General features: G+C 43.9%; 9 protein-coding genes across 9 annotated transcripts; all 9 read right to left on the bottom strand.

Annotated features, from left to right (window-relative positions):
* Nucleotides 1–771: 771 nt before the first annotated feature.
* Nucleotides 772–1383, bottom strand: TM35_000302350 (small Rab GTP binding protein; the record flags this gene model as incomplete). Its single annotated transcript, XM_029028558.1, has 1 exon — nucleotides 772–1383. The coding sequence occupies one exon, from the start codon at nucleotides 1381–1383 to the stop codon at nucleotides 772–774; it is 612 nt and encodes a 203-aa protein (XP_028880261.1).
* A 387-nt stretch (nucleotides 1384–1770) lies between these two features.
* Nucleotides 1771–2445, bottom strand: TM35_000302340 (uncharacterized protein; the record flags this gene model as incomplete). Its single annotated transcript, XM_029028557.1, has 1 exon — nucleotides 1771–2445. The coding sequence occupies one exon, from the start codon at nucleotides 2443–2445 to the stop codon at nucleotides 1771–1773; it is 675 nt and encodes a 224-aa protein (XP_028880260.1).
* Nucleotides 2446–3064: 619 nt separating this feature from the next.
* TM35_000302330 (uncharacterized protein) lies at nucleotides 3065–5356 on the bottom strand (the record flags this gene model as incomplete). The annotated part of the gene is made up of 1 exon (XM_029028556.1): nucleotides 3065–5356. One exon carries the CDS (start codon nucleotides 5354–5356, stop codon nucleotides 3065–3067), a length of 2292 nt encoding a protein of 763 aa, XP_028880259.1.
* Nucleotides 5357–5984: 628 nt separating this feature from the next.
* On the bottom strand, nucleotides 5985–6980 carry TM35_000302320 (putative dynein heavy chain, cytosolic; the record flags this gene model as incomplete). Its single annotated transcript, XM_029028555.1, has 1 exon — nucleotides 5985–6980. One exon carries the CDS (start codon nucleotides 6978–6980, stop codon nucleotides 5985–5987), a length of 996 nt encoding a protein of 331 aa, XP_028880258.1.
* Nucleotides 6981–7676: 696 nt separating this feature from the next.
* Nucleotides 7677–8576, bottom strand: TM35_000302310 (flagellar associated protein; the record flags this gene model as incomplete). Its single annotated transcript, XM_029028554.1, has 1 exon — nucleotides 7677–8576. One exon carries the CDS (start codon nucleotides 8574–8576, stop codon nucleotides 7677–7679), a length of 900 nt encoding a protein of 299 aa, XP_028880257.1.
* Nucleotides 8577–9515: 939 nt separating this feature from the next.
* TM35_000302300 (putative U4/U6 small nuclear ribonuclear protein) lies at nucleotides 9516–10976 on the bottom strand (the record flags this gene model as incomplete). The annotated part of the gene is made up of 1 exon (XM_029028553.1): nucleotides 9516–10976. The coding sequence occupies one exon, from the start codon at nucleotides 10974–10976 to the stop codon at nucleotides 9516–9518; it is 1461 nt and encodes a 486-aa protein (XP_028880256.1).
* A 401-nt stretch (nucleotides 10977–11377) lies between these two features.
* Nucleotides 11378–12154, bottom strand: TM35_000302290 (putative N-acetyltransferase complex ARD1 subunit; the record flags this gene model as incomplete). Its single annotated transcript, XM_029028552.1, has 1 exon — nucleotides 11378–12154. The coding sequence occupies one exon, from the start codon at nucleotides 12152–12154 to the stop codon at nucleotides 11378–11380; it is 777 nt and encodes a 258-aa protein (XP_028880255.1).
* A 551-nt stretch (nucleotides 12155–12705) lies between these two features.
* On the bottom strand, nucleotides 12706–16941 carry TM35_000302280 (uncharacterized protein; the record flags this gene model as incomplete). The annotated part of the gene is made up of 1 exon (XM_029028551.1): nucleotides 12706–16941. One exon carries the CDS (start codon nucleotides 16939–16941, stop codon nucleotides 12706–12708), a length of 4236 nt encoding a protein of 1411 aa, XP_028880254.1.
* A 597-nt stretch (nucleotides 16942–17538) lies between these two features.
* On the bottom strand, nucleotides 17539–22977 carry TM35_000302270 (uncharacterized protein; the record flags this gene model as incomplete). The annotated part of the gene is made up of 1 exon (XM_029028550.1): nucleotides 17539–22977. One exon carries the CDS (start codon nucleotides 22975–22977, stop codon nucleotides 17539–17541), a length of 5439 nt encoding a protein of 1812 aa, XP_028880253.1.
* Between the last annotated feature and the right edge of the window lie 60 nt (nucleotides 22978–23037).

The following is a 23037-nucleotide window of genomic DNA, read 5'->3' as shown; positions in this document are numbered from 1 at the left end:
AAAGACTGTCAATACAGGTACTTTTAGCAATGATATATTTTCACGGCAGTGAAATACAATACATTGGGGCCGCGATAGAGCCACTCGCACACAGTGTCAGATGAGCAGAACGTGTAAACATTACAAAGAACCGACAGTACATATATATACTTCACAAACGGCACTTCAATGTGGTTTTCTTCTTTATGCTTTTCTTCACTTTCTTTCTTTTTTCTTCTTCCTTTTCACTGCCTCACTCTCAACTTTTCGCGTTCTCAATGAGTTATTCTCCTAGTTTTTTTTTTTTTTGCCTGAATGGGAGAAAGGAGACAAAACCTGAAAATAAAAAACAACTCTTGTTCGATACTGACGGTTACTACTAATCATGGGATTTTCTTTTTTTTTTAAAAAAAAAAAGCAACACACTTTCTGCAAAATACAGACACCAAAAAACACAACAACTGCTGAGAAAAAGAAAAAAAAGAATATATATATATATATATATACCTTAAAAATAGGCTATTCGGCAACACGCAAGTAGAATACTAAAAAAGTGGACAAACAACCACAGCATGGGAAACAACATAAAGCAAAAATAAAAAAAAAGAAGAATGAGTGGCTAAGAATCCCACATTACAAGAAATGCACATAAAAAATGAGAAGAGAGAATCACACGGATTCTCCGAACCACATCTTTCTTTTTTTCATATATAATCTACTTGTATGTATGTGTGTACACCTCTTCTTCTTCTCCTTCTCCACACTCTCCTTTACTCGTCATCATCATCATCATCACTTGCAGCATCCGCCGCTGCTCTCACGCGGTTGTGTGTTCGGCTGCCGCCCCACCACTCCGCCTTCCCGCACCGCATTTTGAGAATTCGTCGCCCGCAGTCGCCGCCCAACGGCCACAAACGCCGCCTGCACGCCCGTTCCATCCTTCGCACTCGCCTCTGCGAACATCAAATTATGTGCGGCGGCGTATTCGGCGGCCTCATCGCTCGAGACCTCGCGGTGTGTGGCCGCCAAGTCGCTTTTATTCCCCACAAGCGTCACGATAGTTTCCGGTGAGTTTGCCGCGAGTTCCTGCACCCAATACTTTGCCCGCTCGAAGCTCTCGTAGGATGGAATCTCGTAGACCACCAGTGCGGCGGCGGCCCCGCGGTAATACATCGAGGCGAGACTTTTATATCTTTCCTGCCCGGCGGTGTCCCAAATGTCGAAGTGCACGGCGGTGTCATCTACGGGGCAGGCGTAGCGGAAGAAGGAGGCCCCAACGGTGGAGTTTTGGTTTTCGTTCCATTCATCCTTTGCGAGTCGCTGCACCAGCGATGACTTACCTACACCGCTGTCACCAAGCAGTACGAGTTTGTACTTCTTGGTGGAGGCCGGCGCCGAGGCCATTTTAAAAAATTCTCTTTTATTCTCTTCTTTTTTTTTTCCTTTTCTTTTTTTGCTATTTTTTTTTTTTTTTTTTGTGTTTGTGATTGTTTGAATTGGGGGTGTGATGCGTAGTTATGCTTACACTTTGTTATATGAGAGAAAGGAGGAAAGAAAGAAACACTACAAGGAATGGTACATACTTCATACATCGATCATTATGAGAATTATTTCACCAGTCACCAAAGCAGCCATTATTATTACTTCTACAACTACCATCATCGTCATTGTTGTCACTATCAATCATCAAGATGATGAATGAGCACTACTCGATAAGGAATAACTTCCGTGTCTAGTTGATTCTAATCAACCTCGTTTCTGTTATCGCTGTTTTTTGCAAAAAGCCCTCTTTTATTCGCCCTTCCTCCACTTCTCCTCCTTCTCCTCCTCCTCCTCCAATGCTGCCTGCGCCTCTTCCACAAGTGTACGGATTACACTTTGCGGTAGTCCATGCCGGCGCACAAACGCCGCTGCGAGTTCCTCCACATCATCGCCATCCCGCACCACCAGCCGATCCACATGGCCGCCACCCACGTTTATATTCAGCACCACACGCGGCAGTTCACTTCGCATTGATACATCCTCCCTCTTGTTCACACTGTGGCTACTCTTCCTCCTGCTCTTGTTATCCTTATTGTGTATGTGTAGGTATGCGTCTAGTTGCTGCTGCGATTGTGCCTCTGCGGCATTTCCCTCCGCCTGCAGCACCGCCAATGCACGCGAGCGTAAATCTCGTGCGAGGGCGTTCAGTGCAGTTGCAACAGACACCGCTGCGGGATCCTCCGCCTGCTGGACGGCCGCCATTCGTTCGGTGTGGAGTTCCGCCCGCCGCACTGCGCGGCGTATTTGTTGCTGTTCCCACATGCGGGCGAGTTGCACGTCCCGCACGGCGTCCCGCTGCACTTCGTCGCTGAGTTGCAAGTCTGCGTAGAAGCCGCCGAGTGCCATCATGCGGCGCTCTGCAGTACGAAGAAGAACGTCCTTGATGGCCACCGTGTGTTCAGCCACCGCGTCGTCCCGCATCATCATCTATATATATATATATATATATATATATATATGTACACTCACACACTACTGGGAACCACCACAATGTGGGAGATCTGTTGTTTGGTTTAGTTGGAAAAGCAAAAAAGAAACAGATACGAATCGTAGTAAAAGCAATAGTAGTGATAGGAATGATAGCAGTGATTGCGACAACAAGGCAGTGGTACATAAGAAGGGATGTGTACAAAAAAAAAAAAAGGACAAGACCGACAGAAGCAAACTTCACCCCTCCGTCATTAGCTAGCACACGCAATAAGAAGAGTGTGTATACACACAGATACTCTGAATTGTTTCTTATTCGAATAATAAACAATGGAAAGAAAAAGAGTACAAAAAAAAAAAAAAGATAAGAAACACTGATACATTGATGTTCTCAAAATAAAAATAAAAAAAAAAGCAAGAAAAAAAAAAAGACTCTCTGAAGAGACAGCATTTCTCTTCACTGGCGACGAGAGAAAGAAAGAAAGAAAGAGAGAGAGAGAGAGAGAGAGAGAGAGACAGGTGCAGTCACAAACGTATCCATATCCACACACATCAGTTTCCAACGGATACTATGATCATGATTACCATTATTATCACTATATTATCATCCTTACCATCACCGTACTCCTGCCATTGATTCCGATGATGGCAGTGGTGTGTACCGCTGCTGTTGCAGCTGCTGCCGTTGTCGCTGTTGCCGTGTCCGTGCCTTCTTCCTGTATGGATCCGGCACGGGGCGGAGGCCGCGGAGGTGAAATAACCGCCGGGCCACAAAGCGACGCCGCACAGACGCAAAGTACATCACCGCCGCCGCCGCTGTGGCGACAACCGCAACGCCCGTGAAGAGCAACGGCCCCCAACGCAGCTGAACAACAGGTGGGACCACAGCGGCGTGCTGCCAAACAACAAAGTGGGCAACAATGGGAACAATAGCAACTTTGAGTGAAAAGCAGGCAGAGACGGAGAGAACATCAAGATGGAACAGGGCGTAGAGATACATGAGACTAAAGAGAAGATCTTCTACACCGAGTAGAAACGCATGTAGGGCGTTTGCACGTAGAAATCCAGCATTCATGCTATCATCTTTTCCTCCTGTTGATGTTGATGATGATGTTGATATCATTGGATAGCCGTAGCATACACCCATAATAAGAGTGATAAGAAACAATTCCACACCAACGGCAACAGTGATACTCACTGTAGTGCAGAGTTGATGTTGTAGACCAAACGCCATAAGTAGAAAAGCAGCCGCAAAAAGAATACTCCCACCTGTCATGATAATATTCCCATATAGTGTTTCACGCAGACCCATCGCGCGTGTACTATCAATATTACATAACACATTTCCAAGAATAAGAAGGAATACACCACAGCACTCAATAAAGAAAACCATTTGCCGTCGTGCAACGCGGTAAAGAAGAATCCACGCAGAGTGCATGATGGTTGCAGTAAAAAATAATGAAGATCCTGACATTTCATTCGACAGCACCATCGTGGCAGTAGCAAGTGAATAGCACAAGGATGATAAGAATGTCATACTTAACTTCTTCATGCAAAAACTACGTAATCCTCTTCTAAAGCGATTCCCATTAAGAAAATTTCTATCATTATTATTAGAATTACTATTCGCGTTCATCATCAGACGACGGCGATAGCATGGCAGCCACGCAAGACTATACACTATAGAGAGAATGACACGGTATGTATACACCCAATGCGCAATAGGGATGGTCGCAGTAGTTGTTGCACCCCCGATATTCGCAAACCATTTTAAGTGTACTTCAAATAAACTTTCCAAAATAAAACCGCAGAGTAATGCGGCCCAACTAGACCAATGCTGCCGGAAGTGCAAACCAAGATACACCTCGCTATCAACAGTGTATACAGACACACTGCTCACAATTCGACTGCCAAACCGAATGCGGCGTTTCGCAGGATTCGGCAACGACGATGGTGTACGTTCCATTGCTGGTGGTGTTGGTGTTCGTGCTGGTGAAGGTGAAGAAGTAGAACCCGTAGAAACAAGAACAACAGCAGAAGAACCAGAAGAAAGAGGAAGAGGAGGGGGAATAGTATTCAGCGAACGAGTAAATGAAGAATCTGAGAGTGAGTAGTGTGTGAGATGTGAAGCGTTGCCGCTATTAGATGATGCGTAAAACAAAATAGGTCCTCTATATTCATCTGTTCCCATCGCCTCCTGTAAATGTTCTTCAATCTCACGATTGACTCTTCCTTCCATTGTGGTTGCGACTGGTGGTGTTGTTCCTGCACTCTCCAGAGAGAACCGCAGTAATGGTGTTCTTCCTACTGCCTCCCTTGAGGAATGCCGGTGAGTGGACATTAAGGCTTCTTCTTCTTCTTCTTCTCCTCCTCCTCCATCATCATCATTATCATCTAGGGTACTACTATTGTTGTTGGAACTACCGTTCCTTCTCTCTCTACTGGAACTCTTTTTTCTACCGCTGCTGTTACTACTAATACTGTTGGGATCTGATACCTCACTTCCACTATGATTTATACTCTCTGATACAGCAAGGGACCAACATGGATAATAGTCTGCTCTAGAATCATTACTACTGTTTGCACTACTGTTCTGTAGAGCGTGAAAAAGATCATCCACTGAAACATGCATTTCAACAGCTATTTGATCTAGACTCAAAAGGGGACCATGGTCGTCATCATTGTCCTCGCCATCACCTGAATCTTCCTCATTGATCATGTTGTACTCATCACACTCCTCATCCATACTGCCATTATCACCATTCTGTTCTTTATTATTAATATTGTTACTATTATTACCATTGGTCTCCTCGTACAGAGACTCACGAGAAACATAAAGATACGCAACACGTCGCTGTTGTTGTTGTTGCTCCTGTTGTTGTTGTTGTTGCAGCAATGGGACTTGCATTGCAGTACAATCCCTAACGCCAATTTAAGAAATTTGTCTTTTGTATGTTCCCTTCAGTTGTGTGAAGGGTAGTCTTGTTATTCCCTCCCAAGTGCTACAGTCGAGAGAAATCAAAAGATATTAAAAAAAAAAAAAAAAAAAATCACCTCACACCAGCGATTTTACACACATTCGGTGAGAGGCAAATGGAAAATCAACAAGATGAAAGAGAAAGAAAAGAATTAAATTTCAGACGCATCAGTCCGTTAAATAGAATGACCAGTGCAACAAAGAAGAAGGAAACGAAATTTAAAGAAAAAAAAAATAAAAACAGTTAAGAAGAATTTGTACATAAAGGCAATGAGACAAATTCAAACCATATAAAAAGAATTCATCATAAACAATAACAATAATAAAATAAAAAGACACAAAAGAGAAGGAAAAAGAATAACTACAAAAAAAAGAGGAAAACACCAAAAAAAAAGGCATTCAACTCTTTTCTTTTTTTTTTTCTCCTCCTCCTTTCCTCTCTGAGGAGTTAATTTCTTTTCCTTTACTTGTGAAGAATAATAGAAGAAGCAAAACATTACAAAAATAAAAATAAAAATAAAATAAATAAAGAAGAGGGTCAAAGAACGCCCAACATAGTTCATGGACCCCGGCAAAGAAGACTCTGGAGCGGCTTTGGTGCTCCCATCCCAACAGCCCCCGCACTAGCAGTACTGCAATCCATGTTGTGATGTACAGGTGTATTATCACGCGAGCCCGACAAGGCATTCCGCAGCGTAATGGCTGGTGTCGCCAGTCGAAATCGCGCGGACTCCCCACCAACAACACTATTCACATTACCACCATTCCCAACATTAATGCCATTGGCGCTAACACTATTGCGTGTGGGTGTGTACGGCTCATCCTCCCGCAGTCGCTTGGAGTGACTCCATCCCAGCGGAGTGACGGCAGCAGCGGCGGCGCCTCCTCCCCCAGCGGGAGATGCGAGCCAACTGTGAAGAGCCGCACTTGTTGGACTTGGCGCAGTGCCGCTCTGGTGATAGGCGGAGGAACCGTGAATGCGAAACGGTGAGGCGCGTGATGATATGTTTTGTGTTGCTGCGGCTGATGTGTAAAGAGTGCTTCCGCCATTATTATCACGTCCTCCAGCAGTGGCAGCATTCATAACATGGGCGTCTGGTGGGCGCTGTGTGAGTTGCTGCTGCTGCAATTGATGATGATGTTGTTGCTGTTGAGTGTATAATTGATTCTGTAGTCGTTTAATTGTGTTGAGAAGATTTTCACGCTCCGTCTTGGCGGCGTTTATCTGCGTTGCCATGCTACGATTACTCTGATTAAGTGTAGTGACAATCTCCCGCAGACGCTGCAGTGTTTGTTGTTCCTGCCGCCGCTGAAACTCAATTGCCTGCGCTGCTGCTGCGATCAGTCGTTGAGGATCTTGACCGATGCGGTCTGCGATCTCTTTTGGGAGTGCAGCGCCTGCCTTTACGGCTTTGCACGGTTTACGGCATCGCGGGCACTGCGCTGGTGGATATCGGGCGGAGCAACGGCCGCAGAGAAAGTGTTGACAACTCGTGAAGAGACCGTCGGCATCGCAGTCGGAGCAGCAGATAATGCAACTCGGCCGAAACGGCATGAAGAAAAAACACACACAAACTCACTCAGTGAGAGAGTGAGAGAGAGAGATAGAGAGAAATGTGTGGATATATATATATATAAATCTGTCTATATATATATATATATATTTTTTTTTCTACTGTGAATGTATATGTATATATATGAGAGGATTAGTAGAAACGGCTTTAAGGGGGTATCAACGCAGTCAAATGATATTCGTTGGATTGGGATTAGTTAGTTCGTAAGTTATTTCGTTAACTGTTTGTTTGTCTTCTCACTTTTCACTTTGACCCTACCCCGTTTCTTCTTGGCTTTGGTTCCGTCCCTGTTATTGATCCTTTCAACCCCCGCCCCCCTCCAGGTGTGCCTCTGGTACCACTACTACTACTAATACTACTAATAGCAGCAACAGCAACAGCAGCAATAAAACTATAACATGGGTAAGATGAAAAAAAAGAAAACAAAGTAAAAAGAAAAAAAGTAAGAAAAAGAAAAAAAAAAAACATTTGAGACATATCATGCAAAACATAAGCCATTAAACACACGAAGAAAAAAAAACAAAGATGATGAAAAATAAATTACAGAGACCAAAGGAAAGCAAATCTCAATTACATGAACGCAAAAGAAAGAAAAAAAGGTGTAGAAACCATTATCATCGCTACTTGTACATTGTCCACCCTCTCCTCATCTCAGCCACATTTCTTGCAACTGAGATTTAGTCTTCTTCTTCCTTTGCCGCACGACTAGCGGCTATTTGCTGTTGACGTTGATGATGTGCCTCAATCACATCTTGAAAATCCTGCAAACAGTCACCTATCACATGAAGTTGATACAACACATCGGCTTCCCGCACTTCAAACTTCCCACGGCCCGAGTACGGCATCGTCCAGAGAATACAACGATCATACAAATTCTTACAGGCCATACGCACATGACTCACTGTACGGGATGTAGTGCTTCGTTGATGAATACACCGCTCCAGTTCATCTTGTTTAATTTTTATATTCTTTTGTAAGGTCTCATATGTAGCCTGAAGTTCATTTAATTGATTCTGCAGTTCCACACTTTCATTATTTCTCTTTTGCCGCTTTACATTTAATGCATTCTTGTTACGCAAGAGTTCCTCCTCGAGGTGTGTTTTACGTCGCTGCAGTACTTTGGTGTTATCCTGCAGTGTACTCCAGCGCTGAATGATATCCCGCGGGCTTTGATACTCATCACCGTCATTCCGCTGCAACACCTCATCCAAGTATTGTTGATACTTTGCGTATATCTCGTACAATCGACGTAGTTCCTCATTGCGTTCCTCTAAATTGTGTAATTTCTCCGTGAGTTCACGTATTTGATCTTCACGTTCCTTCTTAATACGTTCCTCCGTTACAGCCTTTCGGGTGGCGCGGGTTCGTTTGATTTCATTCTCTTGTATAAACTTATAATACTGCACGAGTGTGTCCTGCAGCCGGGCGCGGTCCTTTGCGATGCCGTCCTCCACCTCGCGGGCGCGGGCCATGCGGACCATGTAGAGTTCACGCTTTGCATCTAATTCCTTTTGGGCCTCCATCACCGCACGGCGCAACTGCGTGGCTGCCGTGATGCTCTCAAGTGTTCCAGACATCTCTTCTACTTTCTTTCTATTTATTTCTCTTTCTCTTTCTCAGTGTGTGGGTGGTATATTGTAATGTATATTTTTATGGACTGTGTGTGTGTGTGTATGTGTATGTATCCACTGGTGTTGTTGTTGTTGTTGTTGTTTTATTGGGGAGTGTGGGGGGAAATAGGGAGCCACACTCTTTTACACACACACACAAACAGAAAGAGAATGAAAAAAATGAAAGAAAGAGACTAACTAACTGTGTGAGACGATATTCGTCCAGCAAAATCTCACCCTCTGCCCTATCAACAACAGGAGTAAGAACGGCAGGTATACCTATTAGGATTAGTAGCCGTATTAATAGTACACTGTCACTATTACTATTATTACTACTACTATTATTACCACAGCTGTTGTTGCTGTCATTGGTATAAAAACACAAAAAAAAGAAAGTGAATGAGAGTGTACAAAAAAAAAAAAAAAAAAAAAAAAAAAAAAAAAAAAAAAAAAAAAAAAAAAAAAAAAAAAAAAAAAAAAAAAACATAGGGAAAATGCAGTGCAAGATAAATACTAAAAAGTAACAGTACACGTCTACTCCTGAGACAACTTGTATAGTGTGTTAACGTAAAAAGTACAGTAATTATGGGTGTAGGTATATATATATATATATGAGCAACCAAAGCTGTCATATACCTGCATATATCTCTCTCTGCATACGCACCTCACTTCATCTCTCTCCCTCACTATATCTGTCTCTTTCTTTTCATTCCTCTTCATCTTCTTCTTGCATCTCTGTTCATATACTTCTTCTTCATTCTCTTTTCTTCCTTCAGATTTCCCCTTCTGCCTCCTCTTCTTCCTCAGACCTGCAGCATCTTTCTTTTCTCTTCACACGTACACCAACCCATACACGCACACAAATCACCTTCCCCTTTTTTCTTTCCTTCTTGTTGTTGTTGGTTACTATGCGTGGTAGGATGGCAAAAAGGTAATGGTCTGATCACGCTCCACTGCGGCGAGCAGCGAGCCTGCCGTGCAGCCATCAAACACCGCCAGTTTGTGCACATCAAGCTGCACCACACCAATGGGAATGAGTGTGTGGGTACCCGCACGGTGCCCGCAGTGACACACCAACACATGTCCAGTCTCAACAGCAATATACATGCGACGTCCACTGCAGGCAACACTTCGCACGCTGCCACCCACACCGCGATGTACACCCGTTGAAATAAGGGCAACAACCGCAACCCCAACGAAGGGATTGACATGCGCCACAATAACGCCCTCCACACGTGCGCAGTTCAAGACAAAGTGATGCGGTCCAAACACACGTGCGGGGGCCATGGATAGCACTGGGGCTGGTGTCGCTACGGTTGTAGAGGCGCAACTTGGGAATGATAATAACACGATGCGTGCGGCACCGCAGACAAGTCGTACGGCAAATGTATCATCGTCTGCGAAGAGAACATCTTCAGTGCCGCCTTCTGCTGATACATGGCGTAGCAGCAAGGCATTCGATGGTGGAAGACGAATATCATGGAACTGGACTGCAATGTGATCTAAACTTCCACAAGCTAAGTAGCGTCCATCACGACGGGAGAAGTTAATACACGTAGTGCGTACGTGTGGGGTGCAGCGGTAGAAGAGACAATATGCTGTTTGATCCTCCCCCTCTCCCTCCACTCCTCTTGTATTGCACATACCGTTATTGTTATTATAGTTATTATGATTATAGATGTTGTTGTTGTTGTTGTTGTTACTTCCACCATAGATGGTCGTAGCAGGGGCGGTGCCAAAGGAGAGAGACCACACAAGTACACCACCATCACAACCAACCGCCAACACATCACGTGAAAACGGCTTCCACGCCACGCAGCTCGCGTGTTGTTGAAATGCGTGCGTCAACACACATCTCTCTCTACTCTCCGCAACATCATACACCACCACACGAGAGCTGCCAGCACCCTCATCCACAACGGCCGCTAACAGCATACGGTGTGGGTGAAAGGCAATGGCCGTCACGCGCTCCGGGTACTCGGCGCTCTTCAACAACAATCGCGGTGTGCAGTTCGCAGAGGCCGGCACCACAAATGGCAACACAAGACGCAACAACGGCACGAACGAGACTACTGGTCGCAACAATCGCACAAGTTGCTTAAGAGACTGTTGTCGCCATAAATACAACGCCCCTCCCTTTCTACTTCTTCCTCCTGTTGTTATTGTTGTTGTTGTTTGCCGTGTCCCTCGGCCCACGACGTTTCTATTTGCGGGCTTCCACGATGGATACACCGCCCCGCCGTGTGCCTCATACGCCGCGCGCTGGCTGCTGCTGTACAACACCCCCGCCGCCTCGCCAAGCAGACGGTCCCCGGCAGCACACACAGTCGTGGCAGCGGGCGGCAGCTCAAGGAGCGGCTGGTACATACACGGGCTGCAGTTTTGTTTTTGTTTTTGTTTTTGTTTAAAAAGGGGATAAGAAGGGAATACAATAGAAAAAGAAAAAAAGAGAAAGAGAGAGAAAAGAAATATTGAACAAGTGTGAGAAGACATGGGGAGATGGGTGTGAAGGAGTTTCCTCCTAGTAAACGTTGCAGCGGTGTTTATATATGGGTTTATACACTTAGACAAACACACACAAACAGACTCAGTGGGAGAACGAATATATACAAATAATAACAAAACAAAGATGTATCACCGTTGACACCCACCGCCACGCTCACTCATAATAGATTTTATACTGTGTTTATTTTCTTTTTTTTTTCGTTTCTTGTGTGCTTCCAGCAAGAAAAAGAAGAAAAAGCATTAAAAAAAAAAAAAAAACACCGTTATTTTTTACCCTTACCGCGCTTCCCCCCTTTCGATTGTGCTTGTTGTTGTTGTGTTTGTTGTTGTGGTTGCTGTTTCCGTCCTTTACCTGATGCCTTACCGCCCACCTTTCCATCATCCTCAAGTTCTAGTAGTTCCTTCTGTAAAGTCTCTAGATCTACAGGGTCCACATGTTTTGCACCATCCGTTGTCGCCGCTGCCGCTGCTGTTGATGATGATGTTCCACCTGTTCCCGCAGTATTTCCAGTAGTTCCATTAGAATTATTTTGACGAACAAGTTGTCTGCTCATAGTCACATACAGACCAGGATTTGTCCCTTTAAAGTACTTCTTCATATGATATGCGTCCTCATTATCAACGTAGTACTTCTCTTCCACGTTAGCGCAACGGAAGCCAAGGGTATCTTGGTATAGATGAAGAGCCGCGTCATTCGTCATACGTACATGAAGTGAGCAGTAGTTGGCATCATATTCTTCTTCCATCTCCTTCATGGAAGCCCGCATCACACGTGATGCGATACCGAGACGACGATGGGAGCGGAGAACAGCAATACTTGTGATATGACCATGAATCTTATCGGGTCTTTCCTCGTCTTCCATCTTGGCGAGTACGTACCCAACAACGTTGCGGTTATAGTCTTCCTGCACGTACAGTAACTGTGGCCATGAGAGGATGTGATATAAATAGTATCGGAGATTGTAATTCTCAGGCAAACACCGCAGATTGCAGTGTTGCATCTGGTACATATCATCCATAGTGGCTCGCCGAATCTGCATTGTTAACGATCTGTAAATGTACCGCCTCACTACACAATAAAACTAAGAAGAAGAAAAAAAAAAATAAATAATCCAAAAAAAAAGGGAATTAATTAAAAGTATTAATAATAACAATATAACAATATGAAAGTGGGAAGGGGAGAACGAAAAAAAATATATATGAGCAGCGAAAAGCAATGCGCATGCCATTACAAGGAACCAACAAGAATATTATCAACTGTCAGAACAGAAGAAAAAAAAAACTTGCGGTAGTGTTTGAAATAAAAATTTTCAAGAAAAAAAAAACGGAAGCAAACGAATGTATTTTTTCTTTTCTTTTCTTTTCTTTTTTCTTAACGGCACGTTAATCCCAGACAATTTGACGTGTCCCAAAGAGAGCATACACACAACACAAGTGCAAGAGTACCATATGAGTGAAATCGGAGTCCAATATAAAGATGAAATGAGAAGAAAAAAAGAAAAACACAAAGAAAAAGAACCATATATTTTATTACTTCGACATGTTCTTCTTCCCTCTTTTCTTTTTTCTCTTTTATTTTCTCTCTTACTCTTTACAGAGTCATGACGTTCCAAGGCCCCTCCTGAGGAACAGTAGAAAAGTAACACTCCTGCTCTTGACATGTCGTCTCTCCCACTGCTGCTGTTGTTGTTGCAAATGGACTTGGTGAGCCCCTCTCGGAGGGCAGTACAGTACAACGCGCCACAATCACTAATGATTGTTTGAGGAAATCTAGTGCAAGTCGGCAGGAGACAGAACTCACAAGACCGCCTCCCCTAAGTCGCTGCATCAACTGCGACTCGGTGATACCAGGCGACTGGTGTATGAGAGTGTACACAGCAAAGAGAAAACTTCGCCAGAGAAACTCATGGAAGGCACCATCCACGTGATGAAAGATACTGGGATACCGCGAGGATGATGAGGATGTTTTTGTCTTCTCTGGTGTGAGAACTGCCGCACGTGCCACTGCAACCTGCTCTAGTGATGGTGGAGGATCCACGGGAATATCCCGCAGCTCAAGATGTTGCAGACGAGACCACGTGCGCAGAAGACCTCGCGCAGGGTACGGCTCCACTCCCTGTCGCATAGATGCAGCTGTTGGTAACGCCTTTGGAACGGTATTAGTATTACCAGCACTAGTGGTATTATTAGTACTCGCCGTAGTAGATGATGATGATGATAAGGAAGTTAACGTGGTCTTCGCCGTACTTGCCGCCGCAGGGGATGGCCAGACAAATCGTGGTAACCGTACTACCGCCAATCCCTTCTGCTCCCGAATGCCTTCGGCGAGAGAACTTAAATCAAGTGATGGCTGCTCCACAAGACGTGGGGCGCGTCGCATCCACTCCATCTCTCTCACATCTTCTGTCATTGTAAAGGGAGGCATACACCAGCGCTGGCAGTTTGAGTGGGGTGTGAAGAGCAATCCCGTCGCCATGTCGTGAACAAGGGTCGCACTCGCACTGCCACGGTGGGTCACACATGCCGCAACGGCCGCTGGTATAAAACTGAGAACCGGCGATAGTTCAATGCGTGGAAGTCGACCGGAACCACCAGAGCGTGTACGAAAAGCAGGGAATCGTAATAACCACTCAATACACCGTTGTTGATCTTCCTCTGAAAAGTGTGAGAGAAGTGCATTCGCTGCGACAGCATCATAGTGTGCTTCATCAGTAAGTAATATCATTCGTATGATATCTTGCAACGTCTCATCCGGTTCGACTGGTTGTTCTTTCTTTTCACTGGGGGTCGCTTCCACATTTGCTGCAATCGCATCAGTATTCGTCTCCACTGCAGGAGGAGAAGTCTCTACAGCCCTTTTTTCCTTCGCTTCTGTACTGCATGGCGCTGCTGAAAGATTAGGTGAGACCACTGAAGCCACAGTTGCCTGCAAACCAGTGGGAGTAGAGGAAGATGTACTCTTCTCCGTTGTATCTACGATACATTGCATCAATGTTTTCATACTCCCATGTACACATGAATTATATGGGTTGTAAGAAGATACCTGCAATGGTTTACCGTAACGTCGTACCAATGTGAGAAGGCGTGTGAAACCTCGTTTTGGTTCATCTGTGTGCATCGCAACATCAAGTGCCTCTGCCATTGTTACTCCATTCACTTCAATTCGGCGCCGTGGCATTGTATTAGTGTTATGACCACCGTGTCGTATTAAATCTGTTTCCTCTCCTTGCATCACATCACGTAAGGTTCGTTTCCTTGCATGTACCATTCCCTGCCGCTGTAGCAAGTACTCCGCAAGGACCCCACAATCCATGCGTAATAACCGTGAAAGTGCGACCAGTTGAACATTTGATAAATTTGGTTCTGTTAGTGAAATTTCTCTAATGAGTGCTGCTCTTCGGGTGGACTCACGCGGTGGTGTAACAGTTACCCACCAGTCACCCCAGAAACTCAACAAGGCATGACATGTCTGTTGTGGTGTTGTTGCCGTACTACTATTACCATTATTACTGACTTGATTCTTGTTAGGATCCCCGCTGCTATAGAAAGTATGCATGCGATTTTGTCGATCACAGGCAGTTTCCGCAAGTGTAATGGAAATATCTGAGAGTTGCAAATCTAAATATGCCGCGAGTGATGTATCAGACAATACAAGGCTTTGTGTTTGCAATCCAGCAAGAGAGTGTAAGAGGGGTTGTACACCGGAACGACGACAATGTTGCTGCAATGTGGGAGGCAAACGACGGAGTGATGTACCCCACAACGTACAAGACCCCGTAGATAATGATTGGGTGTTAATATACTTCCCAACGTCAATATCAGCTAAACCAACAATTATACAAAAGGAACTAAGAGTCATTTCCTGCAGTATCTCTTCCAGTGTAAGGGAATCACCAGGCGAACGTTGAAGTGCACACCATATACGCCAAAGTTCAATATGAAGTCGTGAAAGACGAAATAGACCAACACGAGAATACCCATTACGCACCATTGTAAGTTTTGCCACTAATCGTGAACTCTTCGCCGTAGACTTTGCTATCGCAACAGCAGCAGCAGATCGACCAACACCTCCTTCTGTAGGCTCTGGTAAATGTTGTAACATAACCTTTGATTGTTGTCGTTTTTCTTTACGGGCAGAAAGGCTATTAAGATATGCCTGTTCAATTTTCATTCGTTTTTCAGTAGTTAGTTCAACACCGGCAAGTGCAACAATACCAACACGTCTACTATTCGCTAACGTTATGCCAGATGTCGTGAGACGTCCCTCATCGCGAAGGTACGGCAGCACACGTCTTAACGTCCGTCGGTCAACACTACGCATCAATTCAAATAGAGATAATGCCTGTAATGGTGCAGAACGCAGAGCCTCCATTACTGTATTTACCGCCCATTGTGATACACCTTTAGGTAGTAATGTATCTACTGTATTCTCATTATGATCATTGTTGTTTGTAATAGTATTCGTATTATTATTTATTTGACTTTGTCGTGTCTCATCATATCCCTTTGGTCGCACAAGTCGGGTGAACGCTTTGCTATGACTACTTAACACATTGCTACTTTCAATAGTTCCCCAACGTTCCTCATATTGTCGTGTAATTCGATGTACCTCCTGTGTTGTGGCACGAAAATCATATAGAATAACACGTGGTAATATTGACTCTAGTGCAATTGGTTGCTGTTCCGCTACTTTAACAACTTGTAATGCAAGAGGATAAGATGGATCAACACAGAAGAAATCACTCTTTTTTCGTGTTGTATTCGTAGTCCCCGTTTTTGTTAGTGATACTTTTGGAGTTGTTGTATTTCTATGCTCCTCATTTTCATTATTATTATGATCATCATCACCGCTATCCTCACCACTTTCTTCTCCAGAAGAGGTCTCATCATCATTATCATCATCACTGGCATTTTCATTTTCATCATCACTATTACCATCACTATCATCAGATACTACTGGTCCACTATTTGGAACTACTACCCAGACAGAACGCTCTCTGCGTCTTACAACGATAGAACCTCTCACAACAGAAAGACCTGCAGCAGTTAACATACGACGGAGGGCGAAACGCATCTTGCGTCCATCACGTTTTGGTACCTCTTGTCCATGTGCTGCAAAAATAGCATGAATGGCATCTTCAAATACTAATTTTTGCTCCGGAGAGGACATAATAATACGGCGTGCCACACAAAGATCAATAGGAAGAAACGGAGGTCGTTGTTCTTCTCGGCGACGTGCCAAATATGTTTCCATGGGCGATCGTCGCTTCGTTACTTGTTCATACGTCGGTGGGGCGGCGAAGTGGGGCACGAGATACGGCACCATCGGGGCTGTCTCATTCTCACACACATAGAGTACACGCAACCACTGTTCTCGCAACAGTTGTCTAATGCCAATTCCCAATCCGGAAACAGATGTACGTTCCCCGGCCTTTCCCTTCACATTCTGATAACGGCGAAATCCCGTTACAAAGTGATCACAGGCGTAGTTTACAGCCGCACGGACATTTTTGTGGCGTAACGATATTCCTAACGTCTTCTCCTGCAACTCTAGTGTTGGGAAGAAAGTACAATCATTGTAGGGAATTGGTGCAGCCATGAGTTCCGTTGCTGTCACTACTTTTCCTCCACATTTCACCGTAAAGCTACCGCCCTCGTTAATAAGGAGATCTAGTACCGTACGCTGAAGAGTATTGTGCCCTGCGAGTCCGTAGTATGGCAGTACATCACTAGAGACAAAGGAAAGCAGCTCTACCCCGCTGCAGCCGTACTGTTCACTGTGAGAACCAATGAACTCTAGCACAGTCTCAATGGTTTCTTGGAACATGTGGTACAGTACAGTACAGTATAGTACTAGTACTTTTCTCCTTTTGTTTCTTTTTTACACGTCTGCCTTTTTTTTTTTTTTTTTTTTTTTTTTTTTTTTTTTATTATTCTTCCTTGTCGTTGTCTATTCCTGCTCTTGTCTTTTTTTTTTTTAATGAAACCTCACAGAGAAAAATTGCTGTGCAGCGTGCAGCTTTTGTTTTATTTTGTTGTTAAAATGTACAAAGAAAAAAAAAAAGAAAAAAAAAGGAAAAGAGAAAAACGATTGATCATGAGAACTATATCAACATATTGAATAATCATTTGGCTTAACCACCTAACTAATACTTGTGTATATATATTTATCTCTGTATATGCAGGCATTCTATCCATATGGATAGAGCATAAAGTCTGTTATTTGCCTTCGCAAACCCTCCTTCGTTCATTCATCCCTTTCTATATATATATCTATCTATACGTGTACATATTTAGTGAAAAGCAGAAAAATAACTGGTGTGATAATAACAGCAGTAGCAGCAGCGGCAGCAGCAGCAGTAGCATTTAGAAGAAATAAGAAAAATATTGTGATGACCATCTTTACCTGTATTCAAGTGGTTTATTATTCTCTGTCAAAGGCATCTGTATTTCTTCTGTTACTGGAGTGGTTGTCATCAGAGTCATCATCACCAGAAGAAGAATACGACGAGGAACTGCTGTTACTTACTCTACCACTACCACTACTACTACTACTACTACTACTACTACTGCTTCTTTTAAAAACTCTCTTCGCAACCCGTTGGGGTCCCCGTTTCCTCTGTACTCGCTTCTGCTGCTCTTGTGGTTCTCTTTCCTCATCCATCTCTGTTGTCTTTTCTCTGGGCGTACCTTTTGATCCCCTGGGTCTTTTTTTCTTACCACTACTATTCCCTCCACTGTGCAGGATTGAATCCTTCTCCTTTTCCTCCTCTTCTTCTTCTTCACGTACGGCTGCCTCTTGCAATACCACCACCGTGAGGGCAGCGTGCATTTCCTCCACAGCAGCCAGGCGACTCTTCGGATCTGCATTACATTCCCACAATGGTGTGGCTTTCTGCACAAGTGCTGCCATTCGCTGCTGGAACGCTTGAGAAGCCGCACTGTGTGGCTCACGTCGTGGAAGAGTAGTCGTGTGATGAGAAACGGTACTGCGGCGAATTGCGAGTCGTTTTAATTTTGCCGCGTTTAGACCATACTCCGTTCGCAATAAAATACAAATATGAGAAATACAAAGAATCCCAAAACATTTCCACCACTCAACAGAAGTATCAAATATTCCCATATTTTTAATGCTATTCCTTCCTGATCCCCTCTGTGAAGACTTCTTAGATCGTAACATATTTCGCTGTGCTTCAACAAAATCAAGACAACTTTGTCCAATCATATCTAATGCTGCACGACAACTACTGAGTACATGTAGCACATCACTCTCAACAGTGTAGGGAATGTAAGCCAGAATAAACGACAAATGTGCCAGAAAAGGAAATGGATTGCGTGCTAACTCTTCAGGATCATCTGTCCTAGTACTTTTGATGTTGCAATGATCTTGTAACCACTGTCTTGCACGTCCTTCTTGGTAAAAGTAACGTATAATTGAAGAGAGAACGGCATCTCGGTGACGTTTGCGTAGTGATGTGAAGAGGTGTGCATGAACACATTCCTCTGCTTGTAATCCATTATCTGCTACTAAAGCACTGCGAAGTACATTTAATCCACAAACATCATGTAGTTCAAAGGTCCTAACTACTCCAGTTGCAGCGTTGGCAGCGATAATATCTGGGTATCGTTCACTATGTTCTTTTAAACACTCCACAGCAGCTTGTCGCATCACATTATTCTGTGGATCTGCTGCGATGACCACCAACGCACTAGCGTACTTTGATGGAGGCAACAAACCTCCTTGGGCACACAGTTGAAGTACCTCAAAAGCCAGCTGTCTCACCGCTACCGAACTGCTCTCACACAATTGTAATACTTCACCATGAAATTGTTGCATAACCCAAGTTGCCATACCACTATTTTGCTCTTCCACACATGGAGCGGCCACTACGTTAAGTTCTTCACGTCTTTTTCGTTTTCGATCATTAGGTAAAGAGGAACGTGGAGGTGTACCTTGAGGAGGAAGAGGTGGAGATGATGTTGATGATGATGGTGATGCTGCTGTTGGAGGTACAGGAGCATTCATTGATGCCGCATAGTCAACACGTGCGTCCTCATCCTTTAAGAAATCACGAATAAGAACAAGACCTTGAATTTGTAAAGAGATATCCGCAGCGGAATCCAAGGCACGGCGAAGGTGAGGTTCACAACGGTAAAGAAATACAGTAGGCTGCAACATGCAAAGAGATGCCAATACACGAAGTACAATAACAGCTGTCTTTTTTTGTGTCTCATCTGGAGACTGATGTAATACTTGTTCTACCACTGTATAGACATTTGCACAAATACCATTACCACGTGCAAGTTGGTTTGGTACACCAGAACCACTGACAGCTGTTTCTTCTGTAAGCTCGGGATGGTGATTCTTCCATCCTGGATACAATCGTAAAAATTCTGAAAGAAGAAAAAGGAAACGCAGCGTATATGCGACACTTTGTGGGTCCGTCTGAAGTGATCCAAGAAGAGACATGGTACGTACATAGTAGGCATTCATAAGAGAATAACAAAGTGTAAGGTACTTTGTATTTACATGGTTTGATAATTTATCAGTACCGCATGTTATGGCTGCTGTTAACACTCCACTAGCAGATAGGAGAATTTGTTGTTGATGTGGTCCTACGTACTTGGAGAGTAGTGCTGTAAGAGCACGAGCCAGTTGATCCAGTGAAAGTGGTGGTGGACGTGGTGCCATAAGCACTCTTCTCAAAATACGACAAACATGCAATAGTGTAATTCCCGCCGCCTCTCGTTCGGCAGCACCGACTGGCAGCGGCTGAACAAGTGCCTCTGCGAGTACTTCCAGCAGCGGTATGACCCACTCACTGCAGGCAATGGCAAGTGCATGAATAGCCGCTAACGCTGCGGCGGCCTGTGGTGCCGGTGTGAGTCGCTGATGTTCGGCCCATAATACTTTCGCAACACCAATCAACACACCGCGCAGTTCCTGACTGTCCACCAAACTGTGTCGTGTTGTGCGTTTCACCGCCGTCTCCCGCTCCGACACCATTCGCTGCATTCCACTGAGTAGGGCAACGAGATGCAAGGACTCTGTTACCTCGTATGGGTACGACATGTGAGTAAGAATAAGTCGGGTGAGTTCTCTCGCCACTTGTGTGTGTGTGTGATGGGCGGCAATGTCTGTGGGCTCTTGTCCAACCCAGCGACGGAGAAAAAGGCGGATGACGTCATTTTGATGACGACTCTCCTTTGCAGGTCCCATCATCAAAAGTAGCTTAGATTCTGTAAACGTTAATAATTGCTCTCCCACTGTAAGGCTATCTAATAGGGATTTAAATGGGGCATCTGTGAGAAGTGTGTCAAGTGCTGCAATAGCGCGAGTGACTACCGTAACACTACGGTCAGCAAGAAGATGTAGAAGAGAACTAATAACATCTGTAGCGGTTTCCTCAACAGTAGCGGCATGTGCACCATTTTTACATGTTTCTGTGAATAACGTGAGAAGAAGTGGAATAATACCCTCACGTACACGTGCATTATCTTCACGTACACAGCGTCGAGCTATAGGCCAAATCTTTTCCAGTAACGGTGGGTACAAAGCAGTTAACTTCGCTACATGACCCAATGCCTTTTTACGTGCAGCTTCTATACCAGCATTATATTGATCATCTCGTACTTGAAATACTGACAAGAGCCATGCTGGAAGTCGTTCCTTCGCCTTCGGGCTTAAGAGTGAGTTTTCAGATGCTGCACACAATTGCATACTGCATGCATGCAGTGTATCCCAGTCAAGTGTTAATCCACCATCAACAACATGCTTCGTACGCACTAATGAATCTAGTGCAGCATCCGGAAGATGAAGATTATTATTATTACGCAATGCCCATGTAAAGATGTGTGCAGCTCGTATATGAAAAAATGAAGCAGCATTCTCAATTGTAGAATCATTAACGGAGCGTGAAAGAGCCATATATAGCAGAGCTCGCTGCATTTCCTCACCAGATATCTGTGACTCTTCTTTTTCTTCTTCTTCTTCTTCTTCAGAGGTATTCTTTTTCTTCTTCTTCTCCTCAGAATGAGTAAGCTCTCTCCATTGATTAAGTTGGGCAGCTGAAAGAACACAGTCATCAGGAATATTGGAGATTTGAAGTTTTTTCTGTGCGACACCAAAGAGAACACATGAAACGCGAAAAACAGCATCTACAAATACTGCTCGAAGTCCTTGTAACAGTGAAATAGGTTCGTTTTCTGCATTGGATGAGCGAAAACAAAATTGCATAAAACTTACAAGAAAACAACGTAATAAAATATCTGCAGCAGGGTATTCTGGAAGTCCTACCATGTATGCTAAATCTTCACAAAATTGAAGCACAATGGTACTACAAAGATCACGTTCTTTTTTTTCTTCACGTTCTTCAAGAAGAAAGTGTTGAAAAAACATTGTTGACCATATTTGGCATTGCTGTTGAAAACGATCTACCATACTCTTTGTGATAACATTGGAGGAGATAGGAATAGATTGTGCAGCAGCCATTACAGCCGCTGTGAGAGGCATTATCCTCACACCAGATGGAAGCATATATAAACGAAGTAGCAGATTCTCACCAAGTGGTAGTCGTGAAAAGAAACTTGTCCAAACTGTATCACGTTGTATTTCCAATCGGTTCCATATACAGCGGTAAAGATCTACTGCATGACTTATTACATACGCAGCATAGTTTGTAGCCTCCTGTCGTCCGCAGCCATTGTTAATAACAAAGAGGCATTGAAAACAAAGATCTTCTAATCGAAGTAAATCCCCGTGTACACAAACATCTAATCTCATTTCAGTCACACTCAAAGTAAAACTATCCAGCATAGCTCGAAGAGTCTCTAAATCTGTCTGGTTATTATTACTGCTACTATTTTTGTTACTGTTGTGGTTATTTAAATCATTTTGTAAACGCCCTGATAAGCGTTTCATAACACGACGAAGAACTCCAGCAAGAATAGTTATGAGATTATCAATAATGTCCTCTGGTAGAATGGAGAGTTCAAAAGATGGATGAGAAATACATGCACAACATGCTACAGCCTGTTTCATAACTGCGGTAGATATATCCATCTCATCCGCCACTAGTGGGACCACCAACGAAGATATAAACAACGTCAGACGATCTCCACTAATGTCTTTAAATGGTTGTGCAGTACTAGATAACATGCCGAGTAAACTTTCAAGGGAATTAGCGTCTTTTAAACCACCTTCTATAATATTAGAAATAGTTAAGTGGCAGCACATCTCCGTCTTCTGCTGGGCACGTTCCAATTCTGCTTTTTGAATCACAACAGGAGGTAGATGAATAAGATTATTTTCCTTTTTCTCTTTTTTTTTTACATCATCCTTGATATCACTTTTTCTTTCGTTGCACGGGATATTCCGAGGACGCAGCGTCATATGATAATCTTTATTGTGTGACCATCTTTCATCCTTAGATGAGGCATCAATAGTCTTCATGTTACCAATGCCACTAAGATGTTCTTCTTCCATTTCTTGTAGACCCTTGTGAATGCGTTGGGCCAGGGGTGAGAGTTTGTCCATATTGTGGTTACTGTTTCCCATTCTATTATCGCCAGTAGAGCGACAGAGTGACATGTAACTACTGGAGACCATAAGAGTACGGGCGGCCTCTAGTGTCGCCTGTGCAATATCATCATCAGAAGTTTCGTTTACACCACAAGCCACACCGGAATCCCTAAGAGGTGAAGAAGATGATGATGATAATGATAATAATGAGGTTTCTGGTAGTGGTGCAGATGTGGATAGCAGTTGAGGTACCGGGAACGCTGTTAGGAGTTTAAGAAGTGGATCTACAGTGCCATACACCACCGGTGGGACCGGCACTTCAGCAACGTTTGTGGAAGGCATAAAATACCAACCACCCCTTTTAGAAGGGAAAAAAAAAGAAAATTAGAACGAGGGGACTCA

This window comes from Trypanosoma theileri (genome assembly GCF_002087225.1).
Source record: "Trypanosoma theileri isolate Edinburgh chromosome Unknown TM35_Tth_30_V1, whole genome shotgun sequence".
NCBI lineage: Eukaryota > Euglenozoa > Kinetoplastea > Trypanosomatida > Trypanosomatidae > Trypanosoma > Trypanosoma theileri.
This window is presented reverse-complemented; position numbering and strand designations above follow the sequence as displayed.